Consider the following 15,306-nt stretch of genomic DNA (forward strand, 5'->3'; position numbering starts at 1 on the left):
ATCCAATAAATAATTCAATAAAATACATTTTAAGGGCGTTTAAAAAAAAACTTTAGCCTCAGAAATTAAAGTGAGATTTCAGTTGTCGCCTAAACACACGGATCAGAAAAGGAGATACTTACTGTTTTTGTTATTTCAAAAATTCAAACCTGATCTCAAACTTGTCACTCTCAGAAAAAATTACCTTCAATTTGAAGCAACAATAACAAAAAAAGTTGTTATATGAGCTGGCAGGTAGATTTTCAATCATCCCTTCATAAACAGGGATTTATAATGTATAACATCTGTATTTGTGGAGGAACTCGTTCTGCGCACAGGCATGATTGAATGTTCTACTGAAATGCTAATACGTCCTCATTACGGATGACTGTGACACAGAAGAGAATGCACGCATAGTGGTGAAATGTTAACAGTATGAATAGGTGTGTGGACCCATTGTTTCCATCATGATTCATGTTCATTGCTTTTGTGTGCTCTTTTGAAAAAGTCATCTTTTTCATAATGAAAACAGCTTAGTGCTATTAAACCAATGTTTGGTAGATCAAACTGCGGGTTACAGTTTTAACAGTGAGTTAGAGAGAAGGATTGACAACCCTACACGTATATGATGAATTTCCTATTCCCCAAACTATTCCAAGAGTCAGTAACCCAATTTTTTTAAACCACGGTATTTCATTGAATCTAAGATGCCCTTGATGATAAGTATTATTTTAGTATTACTAAGAAAGAAAAATACAAGGCTCTTAATTAAACTATGGCACATTCTTGATTCCGGGGGTCTTCATATGTGCAGTGGGGAGGCAGGGTGGGGAGTGCATCTTAGTATTAGTGAAACATACTCTATTAGCGTTTCACTTTTCCCAACCCCTTGTCAAAAAGGAGAAGAAAAAAGTCAAATTTTGCTTTGTGATTGTCTTACTATGATATGAAGAGTAAGGCCTCCCTCTAAGCAATCATATAATCACAGGCCCAGTGATTTAGATTTTAAGCAGTGGGACAGACCTGCTGCTGCAGATATTCAGGAGATGCTTAGCATCTGAATTTTAAATGAAAGTTTAAATAAAAGAGACAGAGGATGGCACTGCAGAAGTTGCTTATTGATTGTGCCGTGTGGAAGTCGCACATTTGTAGATGTAATTTTGACTCCATAGGGAACATTAATTGTATTTTCAGCCCAGACATTAATTGAAAGTTCACCGAGGGTCTGTTTTTTGTACTCCACGAGACTAACTCCAGCAGAAACTCTCCAAAAGGAAGTATGTTTCGCCGCCATTTATGAACGGGGCGAACACGTTCTTTACCTCCTTAGAACCTTCTCCACATTTGACTCCAAAGGGGAGAAAAGCAATTTGGAGTGGTAAATACAGGCACTCTGGATTTTTGTCCCACTTCAACACTGTGACCTCGAGCAAGTCACGGTTTCTCCTCCTTTCACTTTCCCATCTTAACTATTGAGAAGGTTGGTCTTAAATGATCTCCGAGGTCCCTTCTGCTTCAAAATTCTAACACGCAGGGTAGCAGCAGGCTCAACACATGATAGGAGTGTTTAGGCCACAGAGGCAATCGGGCCACTGAGCGGTTAGGCTAGTTTTTAGGGCAGTGGCAATAATGAGGTAAGACTAAGCAAGGATGAGTCATCACTTCATTGTTGTGATGGCTGGGGTTGGGGGAGGGCGGGGGGAGAAAAAAGCCAGACAAAGGAGGGGACGTTGCAGCTCCCCAGATCAGGAGCCCTTTAGGGCGTCTACATTTATGCAGAGGCCATAGTGACGTTCATGAGTTAGGCAGAACTGGCTGCGGGTCTTAGTAGAAATGCATATTTTAAGGGCATAAATTGACATTTAAAAATTCAAAGATTATTCAAATAAAAATTGGAATTGGAAAAAACAAGCAATTGTCTTTATTTTATATAAAGCAGGCAGTCCTTTACTCAGTAGGGTTATGCACCACATGCTGCAGAATTGATTTGGAAAAATGAGGTTTTGGGCAGAATTGTTATACACAGCTTGATAAAGAACAGATAGGGTGTTAGGTAGGTGGGTAAAGAACAGGTAGGGTGGTAGGGTGAACTAGGTCAGAAATGGCCAACTCCACGCTTTTCCTCAGTCTTGTTACAGGAGCCACGTGACAGGGGAGATTTTCCCGCGTAGAAAGAGCCCTAATGAATTTGGGCAGGGCCTCCAGTCGGGTGGCTGAGGGTCAGGCTGTTGATAAGTTATCTGTGTGTTAGATACAGTTCGGTTACTTGACTGGGAAACTTAAATGAATGGAGACCCCCTCCCCCCGCCAAATTCTGTTAGGTTCTTCAGAGCAGCTGAATGACAAATGTCTTCTGATGGGAGAATTGTTTAGAGCAGAGTTTGGCAAACTACACTGTCAAGCCAAATCTGCCCCCTTCCCACCTGTTTTTGTATGGGCTGCAGCTAAGAATTCCTTTCACATTTTTCAATGGTTGGAAAAAATCAAAAGAAGAACTACGTTTTGTAACATATGAACATTGTATGAAATCCAAATTTCAGTATTTGTATATAAAGCGTATTGGTACCTAGCAATGCCTGTTGGGGTATATATCATCTGTGGCTGCTTTAATGTTACAAGGGTAGAGTTAATAGTTGAGACAGAGACCCTGTGACCTACAGAGCCTAAGCTGTTTATCCTCTGCCCCTTTCCAGAAAAAAGTTTGCTGACTCCTGGCTTTGACCTTTTCTATATTCCCTTTCAACCAAGGCTAACCTAAGGCCCACAGAACTTTTCCCTGTTCCCCAGAACTCTCCCGATTATGAATGTTCTGTTCCCATCTCCGTGACCCATCAGGATTGCACTGTCTTAACTATGACTGCCCCAAACTGTCCCTCACACTGAGAAGTAATAAAAATCTGTGGACAGTTCCTATCTCTTGATTTATCATTTGGGGTCCAGCATCGCTAAGAGGTCTGTGGGCACCCCCACACACTTGACCCAGTAGCAATGATACACTTCATAGAAGAGCAGGCCACATTTTGTTCGATGTCTGTCTTAAAAATCTTTCTTAAAAAGAAAAAAAATATATAAAAAGTGAAATATTTATAAAGTTCTACATGTGAGAAATGTTCAATTAAGTCAGCTTGGATTGCTGGCCACCCTTGGGAATTGGGCCAACCTGAGGTAACCCCGGGAGCTGTAAAGTGTGCTTGTCTCAGTGTTTTATCCAAGTAAAGATCAGGTTTGGGTGAATAACCATGATGATCCTAAAGGGCACATGGTCCTGTTCCCCGCCTCACCCCTACCACACACTAGTCTGAAGAATTTAGTCCATCTTAAAAATACAGACTTAGGAGGGGCTTAGGAGGTGAGATGGGCCAGCCCATGTCTGCCTTCCTAGAACATCCTTCCTAGGGTGGGGCGGGGGGGGACAAAGCATGGGGGAACCTGAGTGGCCTTTGGCTTTTTCAGCCCCAAGTCAGTAACTTTTCCATTTGAGAGAAGAGGATCTGCCCTTGCTTCATGATGATGGATTTAACCAAGTCCAGGAAGTGGATTTTCAAACTTGGCCTTTTGCCTTGGAGGAAATATTTTATATTTCACAGGTCTCCCAATTCCCACCTCCACTTTATAAAAATTTAAGTCTTTGGAAAATATTTTTCATAGCATCATTTTTTATTCTGAAGTTCCTAATTTTAATTAGTCATTTTGCAAGCCAGACAGTAGGGCTGGAAAAAAAGAAGAAAGAAAGAAAAAAAAAAAAAAAAACGTGATTGGGAAAAATAAAAGACCCATCCATTTAATGAAACTTCATTGCCCACAGAGGGTGTTTAAAGGTAGGGGAGGACCTAAGAGAATGGCTACCCTCCTTGTGTTGTTCTCAGCTTGGTTTTACTTTTGTTTTGTTTTATTTTTAAAGATAAGCTTGTGAATGGCCCTGTCTTGGTTCTGTGAGGCACCCCCCCAGCACTGCGTCCGCGGGGCCCGTTTCCCTACAGAATTTGCTGGCAGCCCAGCGTGTCCTCTTCATCAGCTTGTTGGGATTACTCATCCTCTCCGGCACTGCAAGAAGGAACAGGCAGCATGCCCATTGCTTGTTTATTCCTTGTTTTAATTTTCATTATTACGTTTCTCAGGAAATGCACGCCTTAGCTAACAGTTACTGGCACACAAAGGTATTTGAGTTCTTGCCAACATTTGGGGAAACTGAATGAGATGCCTTAGAGGAGGGTTGCCCCATCCTTTGCTTAAAGTTTTCTTTCCTTTTTTTCTTTTTTGTTTTTTTCTGTCCTTTAGCCCATGAAGAGCATCATGCTTTTGAAGGTGGACGCGGAAAACACTAATTGCACTCTGTAAAGAATTCTTTGTCCTTTGCTGATTGGTTTTGGAAACGGTCTTAACAGGAGGGAGAGTGAAGAGAAGACTTGCCGAAGCCCGATGCTGGTCCATTTAGAGTGGGTTTCTGCCCTTGCAGATTGAGCAATTAGGATTCAAAGTGGCAGGTGGGGTGGAGGGAGATTGTGTGGGTTTTTACCGTCACATTACTTGCTTTTTTTTTTTTTTTTGCTTTCTGAATTCTCTGTTCTTTTCACTCCAATTTTTTTTTTTTTTTGCCCTTTTAAACTCCTCATTCGGTCTAATTATTGTTTTCTATACTCCCCTTTCATTGAGGCACAAGAAATTGGTTTCCCTTTAAGTAGCTCTGCTGTACCTAGTTAATGAGAATATGCATAATCGTGACAATACTGCTTTTGAAAACCACACTGTCCTCAGAGGAATACTAGCTCGGTGAAACCTGTCTTTTGATTATTTGTTGTGACACATTCCTACATACTGTGCACTGGGCATTGTTTTTTCTGTCCCAGGGAAAAGAAAAACCTTACTTAATCTGATTTTTCGCTGAGAGCACACACATCTTGTATTTTTCCTTTTTAAGAATTTTTTTTTTCCGAGATGAAAGGAAAATAATAGTTGGGTTGCCAAACATGAAAACTATAATCGCAGTTGAGTATCAGGATATAAATCAAACTGTAGATCTTTGGACCCTCTGTGGAAATATTTTCCAACCAGAATTTCAATTTGGCCTTTTCAGAGGGAGGCGCTTAGAGTGGTAGCAAAGGGTTTGTCTCAATAGGAAACCTTATAATTTCTGATCTAAAGAGAAGGTGATATTTTAATTGTTTGAATTAAGCTGCTTCTAAATTTTGGGTGTGTGTACCCACTTAGGGCTTTCCAAATCAATTCAGACACATTTTGTTAAATGATCCCCTTTTACTCTTCGTATTGTGTGTCGTTTCCAATAATCAATCATTCTCCGGTCTGGGCAGCTTTCCCCTGCCTTTTTCATTTAGGAGCAGAAGTTAAATCTCATTTCCAGGATGAATGTGAACATTCACAAAGTTGAACTCTGAATGCAATTCTGTTCACATTAATTTTTAGAATTGTTGAGATACATCGTATTATGTTACCAAATAAATACCGGTTTTAGTAGAAGGAAATGACCACCCTCTGGAACACTCAGAATGTTCTGATTTCCCTCCCTCGACTCTGCCAAGCCTCCTGCTGCGTCTACCTGAAAAAGGCAGGGCCATTTGGAGACGCTTCCTCCTGCTGGCTTTTCTCTGGACTCAGGGGAGCTAGGGCATGCTTATACATTTCACAGAAGGGCGGTGCATCCAAACTTCATTGCACCCAGGAGTTTTAATTCCTCTTGCAGTATTGACCAGCAGAGAGAGGTGGGGCCACTTCCAACCCGCAACCTGTGTTTGTAAATAAAATCCTCCATGCAAACATTTTAAAGGATTTGAAACAATATCTTTTTACAAAAGTCCTGCCCTTCACTTGCATCAGTAACTACATCAACCATAATAACAATGATCATGGCTTTTCTTTTTTTTTTTAATGCTTTGTTTCTAAACTTGAGTTTCTCCAGTGATTTCAAAATGAGGTATAAGGATATCAGACCCATTTTTCAAAAGCCTGGAACTTTTATTTTTTTAAACATTGTACTAACATCCAACTTGTTTTTAAATTATTGATCAAGGATTTAAAAAAATATTCTGGGCATGAATTTAAATTCTTTTTTATAATATAAGTATTTTTCTGATAGAGTAGAAAAAAGGATATAATTGACTTATCTTCATTATAATTGTCATATATATTTCCATAAGTAAATGGATGTTGAAGTATTTTTATTTTTGAACTTTATTTAAAGCATTGTGATGACGTGTTCAAGTTTTGCATGTATGTAGCTTTTGAAGTAAAAAAATAAAAGGAATAGGAATGTTAGGCTCCCATTAATGTTTTCTAGTTTCTATTGTTTATGATCACGAAACATGGCTTAACACACAAAGTAGGTTTTTTTGTCCCAGAGAACTTGTGCCACTCTTTCTGACCCTGTGGAAAATACCAACTGTGAGAAGGGTTTAATTTGCCCAAGTTAAAAACCTATCATCTAAATTACCCTAAGAGAGGATTTTGTCAGATTTTGCTTTGGAAATTGTTTTAATTGAATATTTAGTTCTTAAGAGACAGTGTATGAACTAAGCTGATGTAATCAGTTTAAAAACCTCTCATTACCTTTTTGGATTAAAGAAGCTAATACTCTCTGTAGATACAAGGAAATGTTTTGTGGGGCACGTGACTTTAGTGTTAGGGTGGCGTCCCCCGCTCGGCCATTGCTGGGGAAAGGGGGCACTTGCAGTAGAATCTGGGTGTCTTTCAGCCAAGCCAAGCCTTTGCAGGTGTAGCCTGGACTCTGCATAGAGCCATCCAGAAGCCAGAGAGCTTGCTCTCTGGTCTTTGTCATTCCTATTAAATAAGGACAGATGGTACTCATTGAAAGTAACTTGTCTGTATTTCAGTTCTCTTTTGTAAGCGCTTTCTGAATGCCAACTCACTCCGTTTTAATGTTCCTCCCACCCACAATGTTTCTGCATTTCTGAAGTGAGGGTGTAGTTTACAGAGGACACGTCCATTTAATATAACGTGCCTATTAAATTCAGGGATACAGTTGATGGAGAAAAAACATGGAAAGGAAAACACAATTCTGGTAAACTTTGAGCTTAACTTGACTCTGACCTTCTCCACTTTCTTGAATTTAGCCGATGTCTACATCATACATATAGTCACAAGACTTTGTACTTGAAAGAAATTTTTAACATAATTGGGCCCACTAGACATAGTGTATAATCTACCAACAGAGAGATTGTCCTTTGTGAAAGGACAGGGGACTAGCCAGCGTGATAGAACTGGGCATTGAAGTCTGCAGGCTACACCGCAGTCCTGGCTTCCTTAAACAGGGAACACTCAAAGTCTGTCCCCCTAACGCCAAAACATGTCACCCCGATCACGCACTAAATATCTGATCCAATCTGGCCATTGATACACTGATACATAATCAGATGCCCTTGTTATAAGCAGCTCTCATTCTCTGCCTGTCACACTCAGTGACCGAAGCAGTGTCACACTGTGGTGTTAGAAAAGAACCTTATTATTCCAGGAGGTGGGCATTTTGCTACACAATGCCCAACTCTGAGAGGATCCCAACTTTTGTATTTACACAAAGCTGACAACGTTTGGAGCGATCACATGGTGGCGCTGCTTTCCCGCCAGCGGTTCTGCCTCAGCAGCATAATGTATCCAGCTCTGTCTGTTTGTATAATCATTTTAAGATTCCACTGCCTGTTGCTCTTGTGGTTTTATAAAAATTTGATGAGGTACTACCAGTAGAAGTTTAGCTCTCCTACACCTAATAAAAATGTGTCAAAGATAGAGCACTCCGGATATGCTTTAAAAAAAAAAATCTCAAATCTTAGGCTCTCATTGAGCCTATAAGCAGTTAGGAAGAGAAGGAATGAAATAAACTAACATATAGGAAATACCAGAAATATTTCATCAAAGTGGGCAAACCTTGTGCCCAAAGGGAGAAAAGTAAAGTTAGAGTTTGATTCTTTTTTCTTTTCTTTTTTCTTTCTAAATATGAAACTCTCCTTTAAAAATGTAAGTCTGCTGTTCACCTTTCCTAGATTGATGTTTCTGTCACGTTTCGCTCGTTACCAATGAAAGTAGAGGACTGCCTGTAGACAGTTTATTTCTTCAAAGAGGATATTCAGACCGATGATGACAAGTTACTTAAGAGTTTGGTGACTCAGGATGGTCAATGCCTGGAGAGCTAACTGCTGCAACAGCAGAGAGGGGTCAGAAGGTGAGGAGGAAAAGGATAGGAATGGAAGTGCAGTGAAAGCCCCCTTGGGGTCTCTTCTCTTATGCAGCAGTTAGAGTGGGGCTCTTCCTCTCCATCTCCCGTGAGGAAAAAAGCCCAGATAGATGCCTCACACATCTGATGATACAGTTCTGTTTTTGTTTTCTGCTTTTACATTTGCATCAAAATCTAACAGCACTTCTTATTTAGGTTAACCCATTCAGGCTCAGAGTCACTCTCTTAGAGTTCTGACTGATGCAACTCTACTCCTAAAACTCACAGACTCTTAGAATTTTAGAGTGGAAGGGACCTTTGAGATCATCTACCAGGGCTTCTCATCCCTTAGCATGCAGAAGAATTTACTGGGGTGCTTCCTTTCTCGACCCCGAACCTAGAGTTTCTGATTCAGATACCTGCCTTTTTAGCAAGCGCCCCAGCGGTTCTAATGTGGATGGTCCTCAGACCCCCCACTTTGCAAACCCCTGATTATATCCAACCCCCTGATGTTTCAAATGGGGAGAGCCTCACCGCCACCGCCCCCCCGCCAGCTCTCTCAGGTGACCTGATTTGGGTGTATGATACCAACAACCTTCTGAAGGCTGGAGAAAGCCATTATTACTTAGACTTGAGAAAATGATGTTCATAAATAAGAACTTTATGGCTAGGACCCCAAGCAGTAATAGGTAGCCCACCTCTGGAAGTGCATAATATAAAACCTTTAATACACAATGGTGGTTTTTCTCTTTTCTAGATACCATTTCAGCCTGTTAAGGGAAAAGAAATTAATGTTCAGAAAAAGTAGGTACCCCATATGTGCAGTAACTCCTTTTCCATAATGTCTTACGGCATCTGGGGTTCAGCATCATTGAACGAGATTAAATGAACGTTATAGAGCTATAAAATTGCATGTAAAATAACGCAAAACTGTTCAAATGACTATCAAAGTAGTCTGGGAGTGAATTTCCACTCAAATTAATTGTCACTCCTAGATGTGGCTTAGCAAAGCTGTTACTAAATTGGAAGGATACTTTGATACATGGAAGTATCCAAAAAAATCAAAGTATTCCCTAAACCATGTGAATGATAAGCAAAAGTCATTGTGAAGTCAGTATTATTTTGTTCATCGTTGCTACTGAAATTGAGAGTCCCATTGTATATGTGTGTGTTGAATGTACCTTACTAGAATATCCAATACAACAGCCTTTTGGATATTCTATGCTCTTGTGTCCTTCAGAAATCACAATGTTGAAGAAATCTGTCTTAAATGTTTTTGTTTTGGTTGCTGCCTGAGAAAAGTGATCCACTCATTTAACGAAATGCACGATCTCTTTATGACAGTTTCAACTTCTCAGGTTGAAGTCAGAGAATTTTTCTGAAACTTCTATTTTGGAACAAGTGTTTGAGATTTATTAACCTGGCAACTTTGCATGAGAGAAACAAACGAAGTAAATATCAGCATTTCTGAGTTCTCTATAGAACTTTTTTTTTTTTTTTACATACAAAGAAGCGACTTTTAACGAAGGTTTAGGAGGTGAAAATTTTTATTTTAGCAGTTTACATAAATGATGAATGGGGAGTATTAAAGGACTTCGAGCATTTAAATTAAGTTACAGAGTTTCTATTTTCGAATAGAGCGATTAGCTTTGTGAGTATACGTTAAATCCCACCCCCCCAAAAAAAATTTCTGAGCCCTTAATCAGGTAAGATGGCTGACAGCCATTGTATGGTTTTTCAAAAAGTTTTAACTATCTTCTCAGTAATTGAGTAATAACAAGTCACCATCCCTTTGCATGTCCCCTCACCGAGATTTCAGTTTCATTGAGATTGTTACACAAAAGGATTTCTGAGCTTAAACTACTGGGCATACTTTACCTTGCCACCTCCAGTACCCTTTGTCCCAAATTTAAAATCTTATCAGTTGCATTCAAAATTATTCATTCTTTTGAACTGTGTTACCTGTGTAACTTGAAGCAGGTTTATTTGCCTGATGTTTTGGATCTGCCTGTGCCCCCTCCTCCCCGTGGTATACCATCTGTGCCCTGTGCATTTGGGGCCCTTTCACATATGGCTACAAGCTGGTGTAATGCCCTTCCTTTTGATCTGGCTTCATCTAGTGATTTGCTCAGTATTTTTAAGGTCAGACTGAAAAGTTTTCTGTTCCAGTTATTTTTGATTTTATATTGTGTGTTGTGTTTGATGTTCAGATACATGTGAAAGTTGCTTCTCTAAGTCAGTAATTTTTATTCCAGCCTTTGGCAGCCATCAGGTAAGACTAGACTGTACTTTTCTTACTTGAAAAAACATAGTGATTTATGTGTTTCGTGCACATGTTTGGACTTTTCATGCAAAAGTTCTTGGCGTTTTCTAATTTGGGACTATATTGCTGTGAATTGGTGCTCCTTCCTTTTTTGAAGTTAGAACTTTGTGGGGTTTGTTTAAGTGTTCATTAATCTGTAGAGCTTTATGTTGAGATCTTTCCTAATCTGTTGCCGTGGATTCTCACGCTGTAATTGGGTTCTATAGTATAGAAATGTCGTTCTACTCCCTCAGGTTTAGAATTTCATGCAATGTTATAAACCACACTGCTTCATCTTGATAAGGTTCCAGGTATACGTGTGGTGATTGTCAAACCCTGTTTATTCCAGCACCTACTGAAACTTTCTATCCACCTGTTAGGATGCGTGTGAAGCTCCTAGCATGCTGTCTGACACCTAGTAGGTTGCCATGCGTCCTCTGGCAGGAAGCAGCTATTCCTGTTTTCTTCTCCTCCCTTCTTGAATGTATTTGGTGATAGGGCTCATGTTGGTGTCTTAGAAAACACATTTTATTTATTTTCATTCTTTTTCTTTACCCTTTACTAAGAATGGTTTCCTTTTAGAATAAGCCAATCATGCTTGTTTCTCTTTTGTCCCCCAATTTGCCCGTAAGATTCAGTTGCCCCTTATTTAGCCACGTAAAGTTGATTTACTCTTGCTTTCTAGCTGACATATCCCTTTAAAAACAAGCAAAATACCAGCACTCTTATTTCTCCCATTCATCTGCAGACTCTTCCTAACTCTCCCTGTAAAAGCAAGCAGTTCAAGATGGTGTGTATGATGCTCAATTAATTTTAACACAGTGAATTAAATGAAATTAATTAATTAAATGAGGAGCAGGGCATAACACTGTGAAGGCTTTAAGATTTCCTAATATCTCCTCCACCCATTTGAGTCTGATTACTGCAGCCATGTATTCAGCGTGTACTTTATCACCTACAGGTTATCCATGCACTTTTGGAATGTGTTCTTGGTTGTTTTATAAGCATAGGCTCTGCCTTCCCAACTAAAATTCAGTTTTTTCGAGGCCAACTAGTGACTCTTTTAGTGTAGTAACCGCTGTTACAGAATTTTTAACTGCTTTCACTAATGAATGTATTTTTTTAAAACTCTCTGGAATTCTACAGGAAGTTAGGTCTTTTGTTATAAAAAGAAAACAGTAGCATTTACAAGGCTCAGCAAGCCTTAAAATGTGTATCATTGAAATATGTATCTATTTCCCATCATCTGGCTCAGCCATGGTGCTGACTAGCGTATTTCTTGCCAGAGAAAATAAGTTTAAATCATAAGCATATTTAACTAGCAAGCATAAATCATAAGCCTTTCCAGTCATAAGCACGCTGAACTCTGGTACCGTTTGTACAGATGGTATGGTTAAATGTGTGTGCTCCTCCCAGCCTCAAAGATGTGGACCAGTTTTTACTCCCCAATTTCCTCTTTCACTGGGGGAACTTAAATCATTTGTTTTTTGTGCACATAGAATTCTAGAAAGCACAGACCTAGAGGAGGTTTCAGGTCCTAGGAAAGTTTTGGGTTTTGTGACTTACTGGAGAATGAAGGAAATGAAGGTTCAACCCTAAAGCAATAATGCCCCCTTTTAAGGCAAACGTAATTGGTGTTTCGTGAAGATAGTCAAGTTCTGAAAGACAAGACTTTGATTTTCAGAGTGTATCTTTAAAAAAAAAAATCACGGACTCAGAAATAAAATTTTAACAGAAGTCCCTTGGCTTTCAAAGAGTGTTCCCCAGGTGGCTGGTTCTACAGAAATACTTGTAGATACTGCAAACAAAGCTCCTATTGTAAAATATATTTTTAAAAGTCTAGTAAAACAATAGCACATCCATACTGACGTGCATTGCGTGGCAAAACGTTAACATTTTGGAAGCCAGTAAGCATAATTTATGTGCTCATTGATTTTGTTTTATGAAACATCACTTTTAAGACCTTTTTATTATAAAATAAAACAAAGATATAGAAAAACCACCCAAAACAAACGTGTAGCTTAGTGAATTGTTATAAGGGGAAGATTCTTAGCTCAGCACCCAGGTCGAGGACTGGTGCCCACTACCCCAGGAGCTGTGCCCACTACCCCAGGAGCCCCGTTCATGAGTACCCTCCTGGTCACAGCCCCACCTTCCCCATTAAAATAACCTTTATCCTAACTTAACAGTAAGCACTTCCTTGCATTTCCTTCTGGTTTTATCACTCGAGTGATAGACCTCACTTTTATCTTTTTATGTAGAAGCTCCTCTACTAATGAAAGTTGAGGTCAGAAAAATTATTTATAAGCCCTTTCAATGATACGTACAGAATGACCCTCTATAAACAATTGCTATCCCCGCAAGTCAACAACTGGACAGACTCTGATGTGCTTCTGCTGAGGTTTGCTGCTCTGGTCATAGCTCTATTATTAACAGCAATGGCTAATGTGTATGGAGTTCCATGCCCTCTAAGCACATGGAATAATCAATGTACTTCTCTCCAAAACTCTAGGAGGGAGATCCTCTCATTGTTGTCCCCATTTTCTGTTGTGTGGAAACTGAGGTTCAGAGAGGTGAAATAACGTGTCCGAGGTCACACAGTCAGTCTGTCTCAGAGCCAAGTTATACCCAAGGTAATGGCTCCGGCCTGTTCTCCCAATGCTGTGCTGCCTTGATGGAAGTTGAAGATTCCGACGCACAAGAATTTTGAGATTCCATATAAGAGTTTACCTCTAAAGGAAAGGATCTACAGCTTTAAGAAAAAGATGGAAAAATTGCTGTCCTAGATCACCTTTTTTCCTTTTACAGATGAAAAAATGACCCAGAGAATATAAAGAATTTGTCTAAAGTCACACAAACAGTTGGTGGCAAAATTACAGACAGATCCCCAAACCTTCCAGCTGTTAAAATCAATGATCTTTCCTTCATTCCATACCTTATGTGGAAAACAGACATTTTCTAATCTGCTTTTTTTGCATCATTTCCACAGAGCAGAGTTGACTTGAAACCAGTTTATAACTAGGCCGCACCACCCACTTGCTTATATTCTCAAGATTTTAACTGGGAATTAAAAAATTTGTATCTGAAGTTTGCTTCCCCGCCGCACTTACTGAGTGCCCGATCTGTGTATGCACGTGCCTCACTCTCTTCTCCAAAGAATGTACAAGAATAACACATTTGACTGTTGTGGATGGCAGGTGAAAAAGAATTACTGGTATAGTGTAGGCCCTTCAGCATGTTCACGGCCAATTCTGGATTATCCCAGCACAGATGGAGTGTGCAGAATCCCTCTTCTGCTTCTTACTGGTGACCTTTAACTATTTGTGTTTGCAAATGCCTCTACCAGGATTGCAAAGGAGAAGAGCAGAGAAGATGGAATCTGATTCCTTGAGCAGGAGGTTAGGCATCCTGGTAAAAGGTTGGGAGGTTTTGGTGGCAGACTGTGGGATCCTCCCTGGGATGCCCGACGTAGCCTTGGGTGTAAACCTTCAGAAGAGAGGCAAACTGGGCATAATGCACGGAGCTTAGTTTGAAATCTGTGTTACTGGGTTGAAATCCCGTTAGCTTGTGCCTTGAGCAAATCACTCATCTTCTCTGAGCCCCGGTTTCCTCATCCTTAGAAGGGAAGAAGGTGGAGCTTCTTCAAGGCAAACGGCATACTTAGGCAGCCAGCTCAGTACTTTGCTCATGCAAAGCGTTTGTAAATGGTACTTCCACTGGTTGACTGTATCCATGAAGTAGGTCCGGTAAACAGAATGAGCCGAGCCAGTGAAACTTGGGCACTTCCCTCTTGAGGGACTGGCCCAGCTTCAGCTGTTTGAAGTCCTGCAAGTTGTTGCTGGCAACACTGGCCAAACCCGCTAGTCTCCTAACTGCTTGTTTACTGGTCTTTCCACCTCATCACACCATATTGGGGAAAACAAATCTACCTGCTTCACTTGTGCTCTGTGTACCTGGCTTCTGAGTCCATTTGCCATGAACCAGTTTAAAACCTGAATGAACCTTCCAGTTAATTATTTTTTAAGGTCATGACTGCCATCATTACTCAGGAATATGTATTAAGAAGGAAGTTTGGTTGATGAAAATATTTCCAGGCCGAGCAAATTAGTATTGAAGCCTGAGTCCCGTGTTGTCCAACGTGGATTGCAGGCACGTAAACGTGACACTGGACGAAGATTGTAGCAGGCTCCCAAGAATTCCCTGAGTTACAGGCATAGTCTTTGAATCCTGGATACCTTAAAGGAACGTTGATAGGCATTAATATAGCTGAGATAAGGTTATATGGGATACTGACTCATTCAGCAAGTATGTATTGAATCTTAGTTAAAGTAAGTATTGTATCCTAGTTAAGATGTACTGGGCACTGGGGATACAAATATAAACAAGACATCATCCCTTCCTCCTGTAGCTTACAATTCAGGGGATTGGTAAATATCATAGAACTTCTGAACTACTCCATCCTAAGAAAGACAGGAAGTAGATCTTAAACATCTCTGCGTTCCAAATGCCTACACATACTGCAGACTCACTGCAGGTTTGAATGAAGGAATGTTTGCATGTTACCCTAAGCAGAGGTGGTTTTTTTTTTTTTTTAATCAAAATATCCTTAGATTTCTAAAGCTGAGTGTTTTCACTAATCTCAGTATTGTTTTAAAATTCTCTGGTAATAGTTTTGACAATGAATTCAGTAACCACAAAGGCTGTTTATAATTTGTTGGTGCTTTTCAAACATCTTTCAAAGCCAAGCGAGCCCCTGACTTTTGCTCAGTAATTCACTGTGTCTTTCTGTCTCTACCTGAGAGGTAACCATCATAAAACGGCCTGTGCACCAACATGTTAAATATGG

General features: G+C 40.0%; 1 protein-coding gene across 1 annotated transcript in view; it reads left to right on the plus strand.

The window, feature by feature from the left end:
- The window catches only part of EIF4E3 (eukaryotic translation initiation factor 4E family member 3), a 37,948-nt gene extending 31,691 nt beyond the window's left edge, over positions 1–6,257 (plus strand). Inside the window, exon 7 of the mRNA XM_082346224.1 lies at positions 4,258–6,257. Coding sequence (XP_082202350.1) covers positions 4,258–4,304 — 47 coding nt within the window. The 3' untranslated portion in view covers positions 4,305–6,257. The remainder of the gene's footprint in view (positions 1–4,257) is intronic.
- Positions 6,258–15,306: the final 9,049 nt, after the last annotated feature.

This window comes from Balaenoptera borealis (assembly GCF_965194805.1).
Source record: "Balaenoptera borealis genome assembly, chromosome: 12".
Classification (NCBI taxonomy): Eukaryota; Metazoa; Chordata; class Mammalia; order Artiodactyla; family Balaenopteridae; genus Balaenoptera; species Balaenoptera borealis.